This window comes from Asterias rubens, chromosome 13 (assembly GCF_902459465.1).
Source record: "Asterias rubens chromosome 13, eAstRub1.3, whole genome shotgun sequence".
Taxonomy (NCBI): Eukaryota; Metazoa; Echinodermata; class Asteroidea; order Forcipulatida; family Asteriidae; genus Asterias; species Asterias rubens.
Window position 1 is genome coordinate 14,473,912 of NC_047074.1, and position 17,462 is coordinate 14,491,373.

Consider the following 17,462-nt stretch of genomic DNA (forward strand, 5'->3'; position numbering starts at 1 on the left):
AATAATTAATAATAAGATATAAACTTCATGGCAATTTATTTAAGGTTTTATACAGGAATGGTGGGCTGACAAAACAGTCACAAACTGTATACATGTTTTGTGTGATCAAACCACATACATAAACTAACAAACCAGTACACAATTTGTATAAATAATAAGCTTCGCCATAATAATATTCTACCAGATGGAAAAATAAGTATTCAGTAAACAGTTTCCAATTTGTTTCAATAATATAAACCCCAATGTTTGTCAAAATTGAAGTTGACTCTAAATAAAGTTGTATTTCTTGAGTGTATTAAAACATAGTTATTTGTTTCTCAAGAGGTTGTTATTACGGTTGGTTCTTTTGCTGTTATCTCCTCATAAAGCATCGTTAATAACACTATAGTATTTTCCCTTTGATGGGTTTGAGTCCTGGTTGTGGTACTTGTGTCCTTGGGCAAGATACTTTACCATAATTGCTTTGTCCCTATGGGAGTGTAAGCTAAAGATCATGTATGCTAGGATTGGTAGTACATGTACATGTAAAAGAACACAGAACAGAAGAGCAGGGTTAACCCTGGTGTTTCTGGTTCACATAGCCAGCACCCTTGTTTAAAGGTTTCCTCAAGCTTGCGAGCTACAGTGAAAGTTCACTTTAAGAGGCATCCTTGATTTCATTACCAGAAATAGAAATAATACATTACTTCCCCGTGAAGTTGCACCTGAGAACGTCCAACATTTTGTGACATCATTCTTACATACCTTTCTTACATACCTTGCTTTCCCTTTTTAAGTTGTAGCTAAGCCACGCCCAACATTTCAATACTTTGGCACCTTCTAGTTTCTATAATAACTTGTAGCAAAGAACGTCTGACGTCTCAAGATTTTGTGACCTCATTCTTATAGACTTTACTTTCCCTTCAATAAGTTGTAGCTAAGAGAGTGAAACATTTCAAGATTTTGGAAAAAGAACTCATGATCGTGTAAGAGCAGAGGTTAAACCTGGTGTTTCTGGTTCACATAGCAAGCACCCTTGTTTTCATTACCAGAAATACAACTTCTCAATACTTAAGTTTCCCGTTAAAAACTTGCAGCATCCAGCATTTCAATGTTATGGCACCTTCTAGTTTCTATATAACTTGAAGCTAAGAAGATCTCACGTCTCAGGATTTCGTCACCTTGTTCTCGAGACTCTCTGTCTGAAATATTCCGGTGCTACATCATAGAGCCACTCTGGGTCAATCACACAAACATTCCTGGAGACAAATGGAAGAAGAAATCACGGATGAGATTCTGAAAAAGTTAACAAGTCTAGTTGGTACCCGTTCTGCTCTAGATTTGCAAAGGTCATGGGTTCGAATCCTATCCGAGTAATATGCTTGTGATTTTCTTTCACAGGACTCGGGGGAAACTACTGACTATACAGTGCTTACACGCATCGGTGTATATGGGTAAAACAAAAATTAATATTCTATCCCCAATGCAAATTTAATATATACTAATAATTAGGCAATAGTTGCAGTGATAGACATAAACACAGTTAGACATACATGTAAGGATTAGTGGTTCGGACCATTTTGAAAAGTGACAGTCCTGCAATAACTCTATTTTTTAATTGAAGTTAAGTACTTACCTCATATAGCATTTGGTGGTTTGAACCAGTTCATTGTAAAGTACATACGCTGGTTTACATTGGAAGAGACATGACGAGGGATGAATGCTGACTGTCTGTTTACGATCAAGCTAAGGAGGAAAACAAGTATTGGCTCCGTCAAACTACAGTGTAAAATGTATTAATACTAGTACTTAAGCAGTATGCAGCATCAGAGTCTAGCTTTCTCAAGAAGACAATCAAAGCATACTGATCGAAACGTCGATTGAAACCAACGGTTCTTTTCAGAACCACCCCCAACTCATTAGAGATAGTCATTGCATGGTGTTACCGCAAATGTTATTCCGTTTTCCTTCATACATAAATATTTGGTTTGCGGACACCATTTGTGTGTCTACTTGCCAGGTAGATTTTGTTCTTTAGAGAACTGTGGTCTCAAGTTTCCACTAGCTTGCTTGTTGACAGCTTTCTTCAGGCTTGCGAGCTACAGCAAAGTTCACATATGAGGCATCCTTGGTTTCATTACCATAGATTTATAATTAACGATACTTACTGTTATGTAACTACCATCTCTCTGTAACTCAGCTGAATTCATGAACAGCCCCTGAACCAGGCACTTCCTGCAAACACAAATAAACAAAATGAGTTAACTGCCTGTGAAGTTTGTTTTAAAACAAGTGATATTTAGTTGTATTAAAGCCATTAAAGCCAAGTTCACAGATTTACAAATAACTTACAGGGTTTACAGAAGGCAATGGTGAAAGACTTCTCTTGAAATATTATTCCATGAAATGCTTTACTTTTTGAGAAAACAGCAAAACAATATAAATTCTCGCTAACGAGAATTACGGATTTATTTTAAACACATGTCATGACACGGCGAAACGCGCGGAAACAAGGGTGGGGTTTTCCGTTGTTTTCTCCCGACTCCGATGACGGATTGAGCCTAAATTTTCACAGGTTTGTTATTTGATATAGAAGTTGTGATACACGAAGTGTGGGCCTGGGACAACACTGTTTACCGAAAGTGTCCAATGGCTTGAATGAGTTGTTTGGTCCAATAGGCCTCAGCCCCGACCACTCTCCATGAGCATCATGTAGGCTGTGCAAGTCTCCATCCTATTTAAAATTCCAGAAACCTTTTGGCAATCTTTTGAAAATGAGTTTTGATGTACAAGACAGCAAGATTTGTACAGTCTTTAATTAATGATTAAACCTGCAAAAAAGATTTTTTGTGACCATAAATAAGAACTTTTGTGTCTGAGAATGAGCAAGACTTGCACAGTCTTGGTCAAGTAAGCTTGATTATTTCTACACTGCACACACTTTACCTGACTGGTGTGGTATCCTGACCACATGAAACAAGAGGTAGGTTAGCCTTAACGCATAGACCTCTTAGCTGGGTACGTATCTCTATAGCATGTCGCATGTTCCGTTGATGAACAAAGTTATCAAAACACCAGTCCTAAAGTTTGAGGCAAACAATTAGGGTGAATAAATTTCAGAATATCCAGCAACTATTAATTTCATAAAGCTTGTTGATTTGGAGGTCTGTTTCAAATCCCGTTCTGAGAATAATTCTTTGTTCGACAAACCAAAATTGTATAAGATTTATCCGGGATGAAGTGTAAAAAGCAGTAGAGATATGTTGTGTTATATTTATATCTACATGTATATAGAATTTGCCTTTGAAACTTTAAAATGGGAAAAGCTCCCTCAATTTACCAAGTCATGATTGGTCTTATATAAAAAAACACAAATTTTAAGCTGAGCTGTTTTACCATGGAAGGGTAAACATGCCAAATGGTTTGGGGGAAGCCTTTGTATAGCAACCTCCAGATAAGCAAACCCTTGTACCATTTTGCCACACACATTCATTCAGAATTGTGTATGGGTGTTTACCGTCTCTTACATAACTATTAAGCAAAAGCTTGCTCTGAATCATGTGACATCGCAACTGCCTCTATACATGAGGAATTAAAATTGAAGATAAAATTTTAGCTCGTCTTTGTGCTGAACCTTGTCCTACTGACCTTGTTACCTTTGACCCCTCGGTACGCCCTGTAGATCGTCAACAAAGTCACATGATCACCCTCGCTGGAAACAAACTTCCTCCATGCAGCAAAAGCAGCTTCTCTCTGATTGGTGAATAATATATTAGGATTAATCAAGGTCACCAATGTTAAAATCTAGCAAACAAATGGCTTGTATAACTTTTCTGTATTTGGTTGCTATAGTTACCTTGTTGTGTGGCGAGTGTTGAATAGACTCTACTGACAGAAGTGACACAATCGTTAAAATCTCCTCTCTGTTGAGGAAAAAATTGAAATAAATTGAGTTCATATTGCATGACGGAAGAGATTTAAAACTGGCTATAAATCATCTGTTTATGAAAAAACGTTTAACTTGAACAATCTGAAGCTAAAGTGGAATAGCATTTGTTTTCTTTATACTCACAGACATCCATGATGTGCAGAGGCAAGGATGACCCTAGATAGCCTGGGCTCCAGAGGAAATACAGACATTTGTCGACCAATGGACGTTAACTGTAATAGGAAAGATAGCAACGGTCATATTTCACAAAGCCACAAACATTGCTAAGAAAGAGAAAAATATTTGAGTTAAAGATACCAGCTAGACACCCTTATATAGTTTACATTGCTGCAACTGGTACACCACTCGTTCTTGTTGCTTGGCAATGAATGCTAGCATGATTAAAATGTGTCAGATTCTATCACATTCGAATGAAACAATTCCAGGGGATGAGCTAGCAAGGCATGCTTCCCACCCCTGGGAACGAGGTTAGAGTGATACATACCTGTTTATTGTTCTCCTTATTCAAGGCACCTAGCAGCTTCAACTGATCTAAAGCACTGCGAAGAGACTGGGAACAAGACCATAAACAACCCAGTTATTATTAGGAAAATAAAACAAGCATTTTAAGCTAAAAGTTTGCTCTGCGCCTTAGGCCTAATTTCATATAGCCTGTAAGCATAACAACTTGCTATATAAGCACAGAAAAATCTTGCTTAAAAGAAACTGGCTCCAAAGTAAGGGACTAAAGTAATTCTTCATCTCTTGAAATTTGTCAATATCATTTTGCAGATCATTCCAAAATATATTGCTATAACAAAATGACTCCTAACAAATGTTGCTTTGATGCGAAAAAAAGAAGACTGTACCTCTTTTGAAGGCGGGTCCATGAAGTCAAAATTCAAAACATCACGGATATTCAGAGCTAGCAGCTGAAGAACAACATTGGCAAGATTACATCTGAAATGAAAAATTGAAAAATGTTAATAAAATAACGTTGTGACACTTGTGTTTTTAAGCAAGGTACTTTATCCTAATTGCTTCTCGCCACACACGAGTACAAGCGGGTACCCCATGAGCTTGGGAGTAACCTGCAATGGACGGGCATCCTGATCAGACGGAATAGAAATATTCTCAGTGGTTTAAGCCGAGGCAACCGGATATAAACACCGGCCTGATGAGCCAAATTGGTTTGAGACAGACTTTACTAATTTGCTTACCGTCTCTAAACCTTTACCCACCACTGACATACCTAAGGCTTTAGCTTTGTACCTTCAGTTACATTAAGAGTCTTAAAGACACTGGACACTATTGGAAATTCTCAAAGACCAGTCTGTTCACTGGGTGTATCTTATCATATGCATAAAATAACCAACCTGTGAACATTTGAGCTCAATTGGTCGTCGAAGAAGTGAGAATAATGAAAGAAAAAACACTCTTGTCACACAAAGTTGTGTGCTTTCAGATGCTTGATTTCGAGACCTCAAAATCTAATTCTGAGGTCTCAAAATCAAATTCGTGGAAAATTACTTCTTTCTCGAAAACTACGTCACTTCAGAGGGAGCCGTTTCTCACAATGTTTATACTATCAACCTCTCCCCATTACTCGTTACCATTACTCATGAGGTTTTATGCTAATCATTATTTTGATTAGTTACCAATAGTGTCCACTGCCTTTAAATCACTCATAGTGTGAGATGAGGTTCAGGCATGCTTAATGCTACCATCTTTGTTCTACTCCTTACTTCAAGACATTCCTCTCTCTAAACCTACCTTTGTATTTCTGGGACGGTGTTAGCTGGTAACCGTGCAAACTCATTCTCTGTGTATAATCTCCAACAAGAACCACTGGTAAGAGGGATAAAAGTTTGATTAGATGTTAGACTCGCTGTCTAGAAGATACAATAAATGTTGTTATACCATGGAAATAGATTGTGAATTTTTATTGGTCGAGTAATGAGGATATACTGACCTATCTTCCCTTCCTGCTCGACCGGTTCGTTGCCAAGCCTGGGCCTGAGATACCCATTGTACTTTCAGCATGTCTAGTCCACTGCCAGGCTGGTAGCTCCTGAATAAAGCAGTCAGGGAAAGCAAATAAAACAGTTAGTAAAGACACTGAGAAGAAGACATTTCATGCAGATATTCGAAAGGAAATATCAATAAGAAATTATACTCACTTTGCTTTGACCTTGCCTGTGTCTATAACATGCTTAATTCCTGGGACTGTAACTGACGTCTCTGCTATGTTCGTAGACAGGATTATCTTTCGTTTACCCTGAAAAAGGAAACAATAATAATGGCTTCTAATGTAGCGCTCGAATCTGTCACTCAGTGATGCTCATATGATTTCACAAAGAGCTTAAGGTTGATCTTAACTGTGTATCAATCTTAATTGCTAAGCAAAGTGCGATATCACAATACAAATCACTATGGTGATATTGGCAGCTTAACGTGATTCTCAGTGCTTTGTGAAATCAAGCCCTGGTTACTGGGCCATTTATTATTTCATTCCTTAAACTATCTCAGCTTCATGGGGGGGGGGGATACAGCCTGTGCTGTCTAGTAGGTGGCACACCAAGCTTAATTAATCACAAGAACCATCTCTGCCCTCACAGGTACCCTCAGTGAAAAGAAGCAATTATAGTTAATGTCTTGCTCAAAGACACAAAGTGTCATGACAGGGTTTCAAACCCAAATCCTCATGACTGAGCCACAAGAACTTGAGTCAAATGTGTCTCCCAGTAGAAGTAAAACTTTTGTCTTGAACGGTACAAAGTAACGATGAGACCAACTTACAGAGGGTGCTGGCTGGAAGACTTTGAGCTGCTGATGCGGAGGAAGGGCTGCGTACATCGGTGTGACAACTAATTCTGGACAGTCTGTGGAAACAACAATATACTGAAACATCAGAGCAAAAACATTGCATCTAAATTTTGCACAGAAATGCTCCTCGTAAAAACACATTTTTCTCAAAAGTACATGCTCGTTCCTTTGTCCCCGTCCTTAACATTTTCCCAAAGACTTTGCACAAAGACTTTGGGATGTACCAAGGCAACACAAATCAGCACGATACATTTTGTTCGGTGAGAAAGGGTTACTTGGTTATTTAACACAGAATTTTGAGGGAAAAAAACTGCATCTTACCAGATGGTAAATCCATGGCCACCTCTTTGATTGACCTCACCATGGACTCAATTTCTTCTTGGCCGGTTAGAAACACAAGCATGTCCTCTCTGAAATGAAGGTGAAGACACTAAAACATTACTCTCTTAGACTGATGCTGGATAGATATCATCATTCTTCAAATTGAGTTTTGTCATTAGTGTCAAGGGCGAGTGGTTTAGAGCATCCAAGTCAAGTTCTTGAGGTTTAGTCATCGAGGTGTGGGTTTGGTTCTTGTTCATGGCACTTGTCATTGAGCAAGATGCTTTACTATAATTGCTTCTCTTCATCCAGGGGTATAAATGGTACATGCCTGGGTTGAGAAGGATATCTTGAACATAAAATCTTGATTAAACAAAATAAATGTTTCCTTACTCTGCTGGATACTTCTGATGAATCTGAAAGATGGCAACGAGGGCAGCAAACAGATAATCACTCTGAGCTTCATGAGAATACAGCAACTACAAAAGGAATAAATATGTATTACTCAGTTTGGGGTAACACCATGTGTACAGCTTAGATCCTTGACTTCCTTCTTTGTCTTCTCCACAGTGGGTTCTTAGCTAGTATAACTGACAAAGCAAGCTTCTTTGTCTTCTCCACAGTGGGTTCTTAGCTAGTATAACTGACAAAGCAAGCTTCTTTGACTTCTCCACAGTGGGTTCTTAGCTAGTATAACTGACAAAGCAAGCTTCTTTGACTTCTCCACAGTGGGTTCTTAGCTAGTATAACTGACAAAGCAAGCTTCTTTGTCTTCCCCACAGTGGGTTCTTAGCTAGTATAACTGACAAAGCAAGCTTCTTTGTCTTCTCCACAGTGGGTTCTTAGCTAGTATAACTGACAAAGCAAGCTTCTTTGACTTCTCCACAGTGGGTTCTTAGCTAGTATAACTGACAAAGCAAGCTTCTTTGACTTCTCCACAGTGGGTTCTTAGCTAGTATAACTGACAAAGCAAGCTTCTTTGTCTTCCCCACAGTGGGTTCTTAGCTAGTATAACTGACAAAGCAAGCTTCTTTGTCTTCTCCACAGTGGGTTCTTAGCTAGTATAACTGACAAAGCAAGCTTCTTTGTCTTCTCCACAGTGGGTTCTTAGCTAGTATAACTGACAAAGCAAGCTTTTCTGACAGTTCTTGACTTCACAACTAGAGTAAATGAATCAAATAATACGAGTCTCATCTTACCTTAATAGGATGCTGTCTTCCTTGGAGATAGAGAACAGGTGCGTTGTTAAAATACTGTGAGAAATGATCGACATCCATAGTCGCTGACATGACAACAATCTGGAAAGAGAAGCAAAGATATTCATTTCTCTTGTTACCAGATCCTCAAACAAACAACAGCTTGGGTGTCGTTGTTTTACCCTTCAAGCTTAAAACCACAGATTTTCACACAACAGAAAGCTTGTGTTTGAAGGTCAATTTTAGACACTCTAATATTACCTTGAAGATTTCAATTTATAGCAAAATAAACATCCAAATAATAAAAACAAAAACATTGAATTCGACCAACCAATAATCTAGTTCTTGGTCTTTCTTTCCTTGTTTATTTTGGTAAACACAGAAATTAATTTGTACACAAGGTGTTTGGTACTTCAATCTTTTGCATTATAGCAACCTTATTCTGTTTGACCATTATACGAACGATCCGATACCACACTTACCAACCATAGTAAGCTTGTTATGGGTGGTGAAGATGGACAGAACTACAACTTTTAAAACAAATGGCTCGGAAACTGAGTCTGAACTTTCCGTACTTGAGCTTAGAACAGATGACCTTACTTTGAGAGATTTGTGATCATTTCCTGCACGTATCTTTTGCGCCTTCTTGACGACCCCAAAGAGTACATCGGTGTGAACCGTTCTCTCGTGAGCTTCATCTAAGATGATAAAACTGTATCTGAAAGATTCAAGTATATGTGATGCGATCAAGTTAAATGGTTGGTCTGTTGAAAATATTAGTATGGAGAAACAAGCCAAAACAGGGGTGAAATAAAAAAATAACATAAAAATCTTTTTTAACTTAAATGCCAAAATAAAAATGTTTTTATATTGGTAACTTCCTTCCTGGTCAATAAAATAAAAAAAGAGTTAAAATTGGCACCAAATGAAATGCAAATTTATTTTCAATAAACAAACTAGACATTAAATCCCTTTTACTCAGTTTTGTTCTGGCGCAATCTAGAAGTGATTAACAAGGTTTTGGATCCCTTTTACTCAGTTTTGTTCTGTCGCAATCTAGAAGTGATTAACAAGGTTTTGGATCCCTTTTACTCAGTTTTGTTCTGTCGCAATCTAGAAGTGATTAACAAGGTTTTGGACAAATAAATGCTTATTATTGTACTTTTTATTGCCGATAAATGAAATAAATAAAAATATAAAAATAAATATAAAACTTAATGGATGAATTCACCTATGACTATTGCACACAAACCTTAATAACTTTGGATCCAATATGGCCTCCCTTAAGAGCATCCCATCTGTCATGTACTGTTATACAACAAATAAAAGAAGACAAATCGTTATTCAATTTTTAAAATTGTGAGACATTTGTCCGTTGTTCATTTTGTAGAGTAATAAAACACAACAACTGACTGGCTGAATTTGAGCTTTAACAAGAAAAAATTTACCATGGAGCAGAAATTGAGCTTGTAACCTCCACATAACGTGCCATAGCTCTAGCAACTAAGCTATCTAGCAATTATTTTGGCGGTCTACCTATTTTGATCACGGGTGCTAGGGATAACACCCAAAGTTACGATACAACCTGGGAAGCGGCAGCCAGGGGATTATCTTGAAGGATGCAATGTTTTTTTATTTAGCCAACATTTTTTTATCAAACTGAAATGAAACTTGTTATGAGAATGAAATTGCTAAAGACTTACCTTTATTTTTGTCTCTGGGGAAGTAGTGTCATCAAAACGTACACAGTAGCCGACCTGTAATAAATAAAGTATTGTTTCATTTCTTATTTCAAAATTTAGAAATTATTTAAAGGTTATTTATCGTTGTCCAGTAAGAACTGCTTTGGGTTAAAAGCACTACTACCCAACTTAAAGGGGTGCTAAAAACTGTACAACCTACTTGTTTATAATGCTCATATATAATGCTCATATTATTTCTTCCTTTTTCACATGTGAATAAAAAAGAATTGAGTCAGAGTGTGTGAAAGAAATTTCATTTGACTGTTAAACTACCATTAATACATCAGAACGATAATAGATGACGGTAAATGTTTAAAATCTGGGCTACAATAAACTCCCTTAAAACAAGTAAAGTGCAAGGTTTACTAGCCTGATGGTTTACTTTCTTAGAAAGCCTTTAAGAGAAAGGCCTGGTCTGGACAAGATTGTTTAAACTAAAATTTACCTTTTCTCCGATGTTAACACCCATTTCTGATGACACACGATTTGCTATGGAGATGGCTGCAACACGACGGGGCTGTAAACATTTGAAAAACCAGAAAGGAATTTTAAAAATGATTTTTTTTTTCTAAAACATACGTGTATGTCAGAATATTTGAAGGTTGTTTTCGAAAACATTTCCACCAAAAATATCACAATACATTACACAAATTTCTGTACTTGTACGACCTAGGTTTTGACCATATTTGGTTAAACCGTGTCCAAATTTGCTGGAAATAAAAAAAACTGCACTTACAATGCATTTACATGTATTACTGACAGATACCACAGGATGTACAAATTAAAATCAGGGTTTTCCAAACTTAAAAGAGGGTGTCAAAAAGACACCCATCCGTCCCTCTGGCTGACACTATTACATGGAGGACACAATTCAAATAAAACTCCGTTTCTCACCTGAGTGCAAGCAATCATGCCACCTTTACAAACGCCAGCTTCAAGTAAATACTGAAATAAAAACACAAAAGCAGTTAAAAAAAATCGGCAAAAAACAGTCTCTTAATTAATACACATCCTGGAAAAAGGAAATGTCTTGGCCTGTCATGGCTGAGTGGTCTAGTTCATCTAGCCCAAGCTTAGAGTGTGGGTACGAATCCCTTTTCTGACACTTGTGCCCTTGAGCTAGGCACTTAACCCATATTGCTTCGTAAAATGGTGAAAAGGATTATGCTCTACTATTGCCAGCTTGATGTTTATATTCCCTCGAAGGGAAGATCATCTAAACAGACAAACAAACAACTGACTTTTACAACTTTTATGTCGCCTTAAAATGTTTACCTGTGGAATTTGAGTGGTCTTCCCACTTCCTGTTTCACCAATCACAATGGAGCTTGTATTCTTTCGCAGTTCCCTCATCAGTTTACTCCTTGCTGTGTAGATAGGAAGGCTACATCGATGCTGGTACAGCTTCTCTGATTGGTCCATGCCGTTGGCATTATTACCATGGGAGAATTTCTGCCTTTTGGGCGATGGACTTTGAGAGTTCATCTGAAATTGTCAATAATTTTGAAAACCTTCGACTGCGAAGTTTAGGGCAACATATTATAGACATTGACTTTTGTTGAGTAGACTAGTAGTAGTAGAGTATGTTAGATTTCTGTAGTAAGTGATAATCAGTTTTGGGGGAAATAAATCTTGTGCAAGTCAGTATTGCCCAACTTTAAACAGCCTACAGCAGCAGTGCTGTACTTTCCGAGTAGTGTCAACAAATAATATAAGAAATACAGAATGTGCTGTGACTGATGATGAACCCCATTTTTCCGCGGGCCATCGAATGGCTAGCTCTACATTATGCCAAACGCAGAACCTTCGAACACTAATTGTTAATCACTAAAATAACATCTGGGCTGGGGCGACTTTGCTAACTAAGGTAGGGGCGAGTTTGCCTGGATGGGGGCGACTTTGTCAGGGAGCGACTTTGCTAGTTCAGAGGTGTAGGAGAACGGGGCGGCATTGTCAGGGGGCAACTTTGCTAATTGGGCGACTTTGCTAATATATATATGGGGTGACTCTTCTTATTTATGGGACGACTTTGTCAGGGGCGACTTTGCTAGGTCTGGGACTCTGGCTGGGAACCGAGGTGTAGGAGTACGGGGCGACTTTGCTGATGGGGCGACTTTGGTTGGGGGCGAGTTAAACCGTGCACATGGAAGATGATCAGTGAATCAGCTGTAACCTGAGTATACTATATAGGGGATCAGTGCCAGCGCCCCCAGCGGTGCCAGGAAAAATGCATTGGATTGGATATTATTGTTGTGGTTAAACTTAAATTTTCAAATGTCTCGTCAACAATTTCTCATCAGCAACAGGATGGAATTGTTCTTAATATTAAATTAAATCATCGATAAACAAAGATTACCACTTACTTTTAAAAACGAAGGTAATGTAGATTCTTTTTAGCAGAAGAAATAATCAACGCAGGCCGACTACACACACATGTCATGTTTATCACGTAGCCAACCTCGTTTTTTACAATACAGTCTAGTATCGTCCACCTTCGTAAATACCGCGTGCAAATGTGATCGAAGTCGTACAGTCATGGAAACAAGGTTGTAGCTGTGTATTCAGGAAAAACCATGCAGTACAGGGGGGTCAACAATCTAACAACTATTTCCAAATGTTGTAAAAAAAAAATTAAAAAAATTCTGTTCAACACCCAAAATTATAGGTAACAGACGATACAGATGAGTAGTTTTTTTTTTCAAACAGCAAATATTTAAACGAATGAAAATTTACCCCTCAGTTGTAAAGCAGATATTGCTTTACTTGTACCCCTATCTGCAAGTGCCTTCGTCCAAATTCTTTCTGCGCCATGAGGTTTCAACAGGTGTTTTTGTTTTGAAGTTTTTGTAATACTGATTAGGTATGTTGTGCGTTGATATGCAAATGAAGTGTTTTTCTTGCTCTTTTTGTCGAATGCTATTTTTAGTGCTAAAATGCACAGCATGTTATGTAGTACCTGACGGACGGGCATGAATGCCTCGGACCCTGGATGGATGTAGAAATGTTCTACCACCATTTTCTTCCTCCGGGACCTGGGACACCGTGTGCGCATGGAGGGATGTGAACCTGGACTTGGACGTCGCGTTTTGAGGAACTTATGAGCAAAATGTTTCAAAAGTTTGACCCTAATTCATCTGATTTAGATTTTGTAGAATTAATAACTGAGTGCGCACCTAGTTCATGTAGTTGCAAATGATAAGACATTTGTTGTTCAACGACATTGTGTCACTGGGCACAGGACACGTGGCTGGACAAGTGACATGCATTGCGCTGCATCTTGGAAGATGCCTTCTCAACAACCGGGAGGTTTGAAGCCTTCGCACGGACTATACTTTCCTGCATAAAATGCCTTCAAAATGAGTTATTTCACTGTCGAGCCATGTGGGCCACCTCGCGAGTTCCCCGGAGTTGACCGAACGAATAACGGACGGTGGACTACAAGTTTGATTTAAATGTATATATGCAGACAAAATAGTTGGAAATAACTTGAAAGCTCATGTTAATGTAAACTCAAGTCCTCAAACATTGTGGTGTTTGCTCAAGAAGGCGAAAAGTCGACGGGGGATTAGCTGGTTAAGTCGGCCAAAAGTCGACTGTCGGAATAATTGCGGGTGTAGTCGACGGGGGACTCCTGCTGCAAAGTCGACTGGAATTGCTGGCGAAGTCGACGGGGGGAATGTTGCTGACTACTGAGTGCAACTCGGCTAAGAACTCAGTGCTCGGTTTCTCGACTTTGAGTTTGTTGAACTTTTATCTGTGGAATATGTGATGGGTTTTTGAAGACTGCAAGAGAAAAAATTGAAGATGGTGAACGGTAAGCAAAGACTCTGAACCTCATTTTATCCCAATTACAGTAGGTTTTCCTCCATTTGATATAAGGCCTACGGGAAGTTCCCCTAACAATTGTTGATGTTGTATATAAAACTTCCGTGTTGGACCATTATTCCATTGTCCCGATCTGCATATTGGTCGTTGCTAATGATGCAGTGTTGCCGATCGTTCTTTGAATTCAGTGAAACTTGTTTCGATGGAGTAGAAAACTTGTAATCGGACGGCTGTTGTCATAATCATAATGTTGTTTACGATTTTAGATAACCAAGACTTAGCCCTATATGGGACTCTGTGCTGCACACAGATACTTAACGTGATACGAAAGTGTAAAGCCGCAAGGGCTAACCAAGACTCTGATAGACTTACTTGTACACAAACCCGAAAAGATTTTGTAAACCAAAAGATAACGGGGCGTATTGAAACGTAAAATAAAAGTACATACACAATTCTGTCACGGCGTACATTTTGTACATTGACAAAAATATAGGGGGACTGACAACAGGGATTCAACAGAGAGGGCGCCATCATAATCGCCAACATCAGCACATTAATCGTGGCCACCTAGATATTATCCGCAAATTCACGAGCCTCGAAGAATGACGTCAGACGTTCAGGCTAATCGTGGCCCGCCAAGTTCAACAGTTCCGCTCTAGTAAATATTGTCCTTTGTTCAACCACCAGATTATGGAAACTGTTAGAGTTTAATTAGTTTCCCTTGAGGTTAAGGCCATTTTCGTGATATAATTTTTGTTTTGCCCATCTATAGGGGAAGTTAATTTTGTGAATGAGTAAAGTATAGCGACCAGTTTCTTTTCTTTTCTGATGGTTGTTTTGTTGATCTTTTCTTAATATACTCTGTGATGTTTAACTTCAAGTAAAAAAATGATGGCGCCCTAACGTAGATATTACTCCAATAAAGTTTTTCCCGTGTGTCCATCAAAATTAAATGTCAATTTTTAATTAAATATCGCTTCATGTGAAACTAACAACATTGAAATGCCTGACCTAAGTTGTCAATTATAAGTGGCTACATTCAAATCAAGCCAGCAAGCAAAATCATACCGTGTGTTTGTATCGATACATGCTCTGTGGGAAGGGGGGGGGGGGGGGGGGTCATTAATTGAAATGTTATATTCATAATGACCAAATGTAGTTATATTATATTATGTGTATGTACTAGGAAACGGGGAAAAAATAAATAAAGAATACAAATGTTAATGTTTTACTGGCTATGCAAATACTTTGAAGACTAGTCTTGAGCAATAAACCCCATCTACAAGAAGCTTCAAATGAGCAGACGATGTATTAAGTAGGCACACTGAAAGAATGCGGCTATTAATTAAGAGCCAAAATACCATGTCACGTGTATTATTCCCGCCTGGTATCATGCTTATTCAGTAGGAATTTGTTGCAAAATATCTGCTTCAAAGTAGCTTTATGAAATTTGCCCCTGATCTTGTATACTTCATGTAGCTGTTTCTCTCATGCCTGCTCTCTCTTGGATTTGCCCCTGATCTTGTATACTTCATGTAGCTGTTTCTCTCATGCCTGCTCTCTCTTGGATTTGCCCCTGATCTTGTATACTTCATGTAGCTGTTTCTCTCATGCCTGCTCTCTCTTGGATTTGCCCCTGATCTTGTATACTTCATGTAGCTGTTTCTCTCATGCCTGCTCTCTCTTGGATTTGCCCCTGATCTTGTATACTTCATGTAGCTGTTTCTCTCATGCCTGCTCTCTCTTGGATTTGAATAATTTCTGATGATTATATCAGAAATTATTCAAATCCAATAATTGGCAGTAAATAATCAAGTAGGATTAGTTGTCATGGCCCCTATATAATGGAGGCCAAATTAATTTGTCACTCTCGAGGTTGCATAAAAAATGCTCGACAATCTGTATTTTAGAATTCACATTACTTGCTAATTAGTGATGTAAATTCATGCATGATCTACAATCTGACATTATTTTGATATTGAGTGTCGCAAGGAAGACAAACGTTGCCTTTAGGCGAGCTATTTAATTACTTAGCGATGTTACTGTGCATACACTGCTCGTTGAAGGCTTATGTTCTATTGACATTGTGATGAATGGCTTAACTATGTAAACTCATGCATGTTCTACAATCGTATTTTATCATTTTAACATGACGCTTGAGCCATGAATATCAATTAGAGTAACTAATAGCCCAACCGACGTTGCCATTTGCACGCTACTCAACGGCCATAAACAGATTACGTTATATTAATGACTTTGTGACGAATGGCTCACTTAATTATGCAAAGTGGTTTCAGATTACAATAATGTAACGAATAAGTCCAACATAGTGTAAACATTCAAGAAATAGAATGGATCACTTAATTATGCAGAGTAGTTTCAGATTATGTAACGAAAAGTCCAACATAGTAAGCCTAAACATTCCAGATATAGAATGGCTCAACTAGTTATTATATGCAAAGTTGATTAACAATAATGGGGCGAAGTCTCACCATTAAGCCTGTTATACTACAAACATTCCAGAAATAAAATCGACCCGGATCAGTGTCCCGTGTGATCTGAACCATTTCTAGATCAAGATGACGAACAATCTCTATCACTAATAATTGACGCTGTATCCCAGTCAATCTCTCATTTGCTTTGACCAGGTTCCGGGTCCAGAACTAGAATCAGCCCGGATCAGTGTTCAGTGTGGCCGGAACCATTTCTAGATCAAGATGACGGTGAATCTGGGTCACATGACCGGGAAATGGGTCAATTTGACGCACGCTCCCACTCAATATCTCATTTCTTTGACCAGACTGCGGGTCCAATGAGTGAGCCCCCTACCATGGGAGCCGGAATTCGTGTAAATTTTGAGTTTGACCGGTTAGTCTGTAGTGTATAATATGACCTATATCCATTTATGCAAAACCAAAGAGTAATTTTTTGCGAGACATGGGAGCATTTTCTTTTTATACGGAGCGAGGTTTAATTATTTCAATGGCCCCCTTCTTGGACTCCCAAGACACTTCTTCGAGTTGTACATTAATTCTGCATGATCGATGATGCAAACTGACCCAACTAAGCCATGACATGTTGTCGGCTAATTTGCAAAACGGAGCCCTTGAATAATGACTGATTATTGTTCACTAATGGGTAATTAAGACAACAATAAAGGAATTTGTCTTCGCGATGCGTTTTAGTTTAAGGACTCTAAGATGGCTGCCGATAGAAGGAGGTCGGATCACAGGAAAGACGCAATGAATGGGTTCTTGATTAGTATGTGATTAAGTTTACTTTTTGAGAGTCTTAGGCTTCACAACTATAATTAACCAATAAAAATAAATTCATAAATGAAATGAAATAAAACGAAAATTATAAATGTTATTCCTTACTGCGTTTGTAACATTGCCGTGAGACCACACTGGCACTTTTTAGAGCAAACTCTCACACAAAAGAGATTTATAACAAATGATTGTATACCCATAAGTTTACTATTTATTTATAGTTTCTTCTTATATTAGTACTACCATGGTGAATACATCTTGTTGATCTCTCAAGGAACAAATCCAAGTGCATCCTTGTAGCGAAGATGCAGCAGAGAATATTAATGGTCAATGGTAATCAATGATGGATGGAGTCCTTGTGGCAACATGAAGGTTC

The 17,462-nt window shown here is 38.3% G+C and overlaps 1 protein-coding gene across 2 annotated transcripts; it reads right to left on the reverse strand.

Annotated features, from left to right (window-relative positions):
* Positions 1 to 19: 19 nt before the first annotated feature.
* On the reverse strand, positions 20 to 12,441 carry LOC117298898 (ATP-dependent RNA helicase DHX33-like). Of its 2 annotated transcripts, XM_033782273.1 has the most exons (23): positions 12,356 to 12,441; positions 11,268 to 11,477; positions 10,887 to 10,937; positions 10,438 to 10,509; positions 9,954 to 10,007; positions 9,503 to 9,558; positions 8,851 to 8,968; positions 8,254 to 8,352; positions 7,448 to 7,533; positions 7,055 to 7,143; positions 6,707 to 6,789; positions 6,088 to 6,185; positions 5,880 to 5,978; positions 5,681 to 5,755; positions 4,777 to 4,867; positions 4,413 to 4,478; positions 4,052 to 4,140; positions 3,836 to 3,902; positions 3,628 to 3,732; positions 2,926 to 3,059; positions 2,148 to 2,214; positions 1,616 to 1,725; positions 20 to 1,238 (listed from the first exon to the last, which is right to left on the reverse strand). In XM_033782273.1, exons 2-23 carry the CDS (start codon positions 11,475 to 11,477, stop codon positions 1,157 to 1,159), a joined length of 2,001 nt encoding a protein of 666 aa, XP_033638164.1. In that variant the 5' UTR covers positions 12,356 to 12,441; the 3' UTR covers positions 20 to 1,156. The 2 variants fall into 2 exon arrangements, with proteins under 2 accessions (XP_033638164.1, XP_033638165.1); XM_033782274.1 differs by lacking the exons at positions 20 to 1,238; positions 1,616 to 1,725; positions 2,148 to 2,214 and having other exon boundaries at positions 2,969 to 3,059; positions 3,636 to 3,732.
* Between the last annotated feature and the right edge of the window lie 5,021 nt (positions 12,442 to 17,462).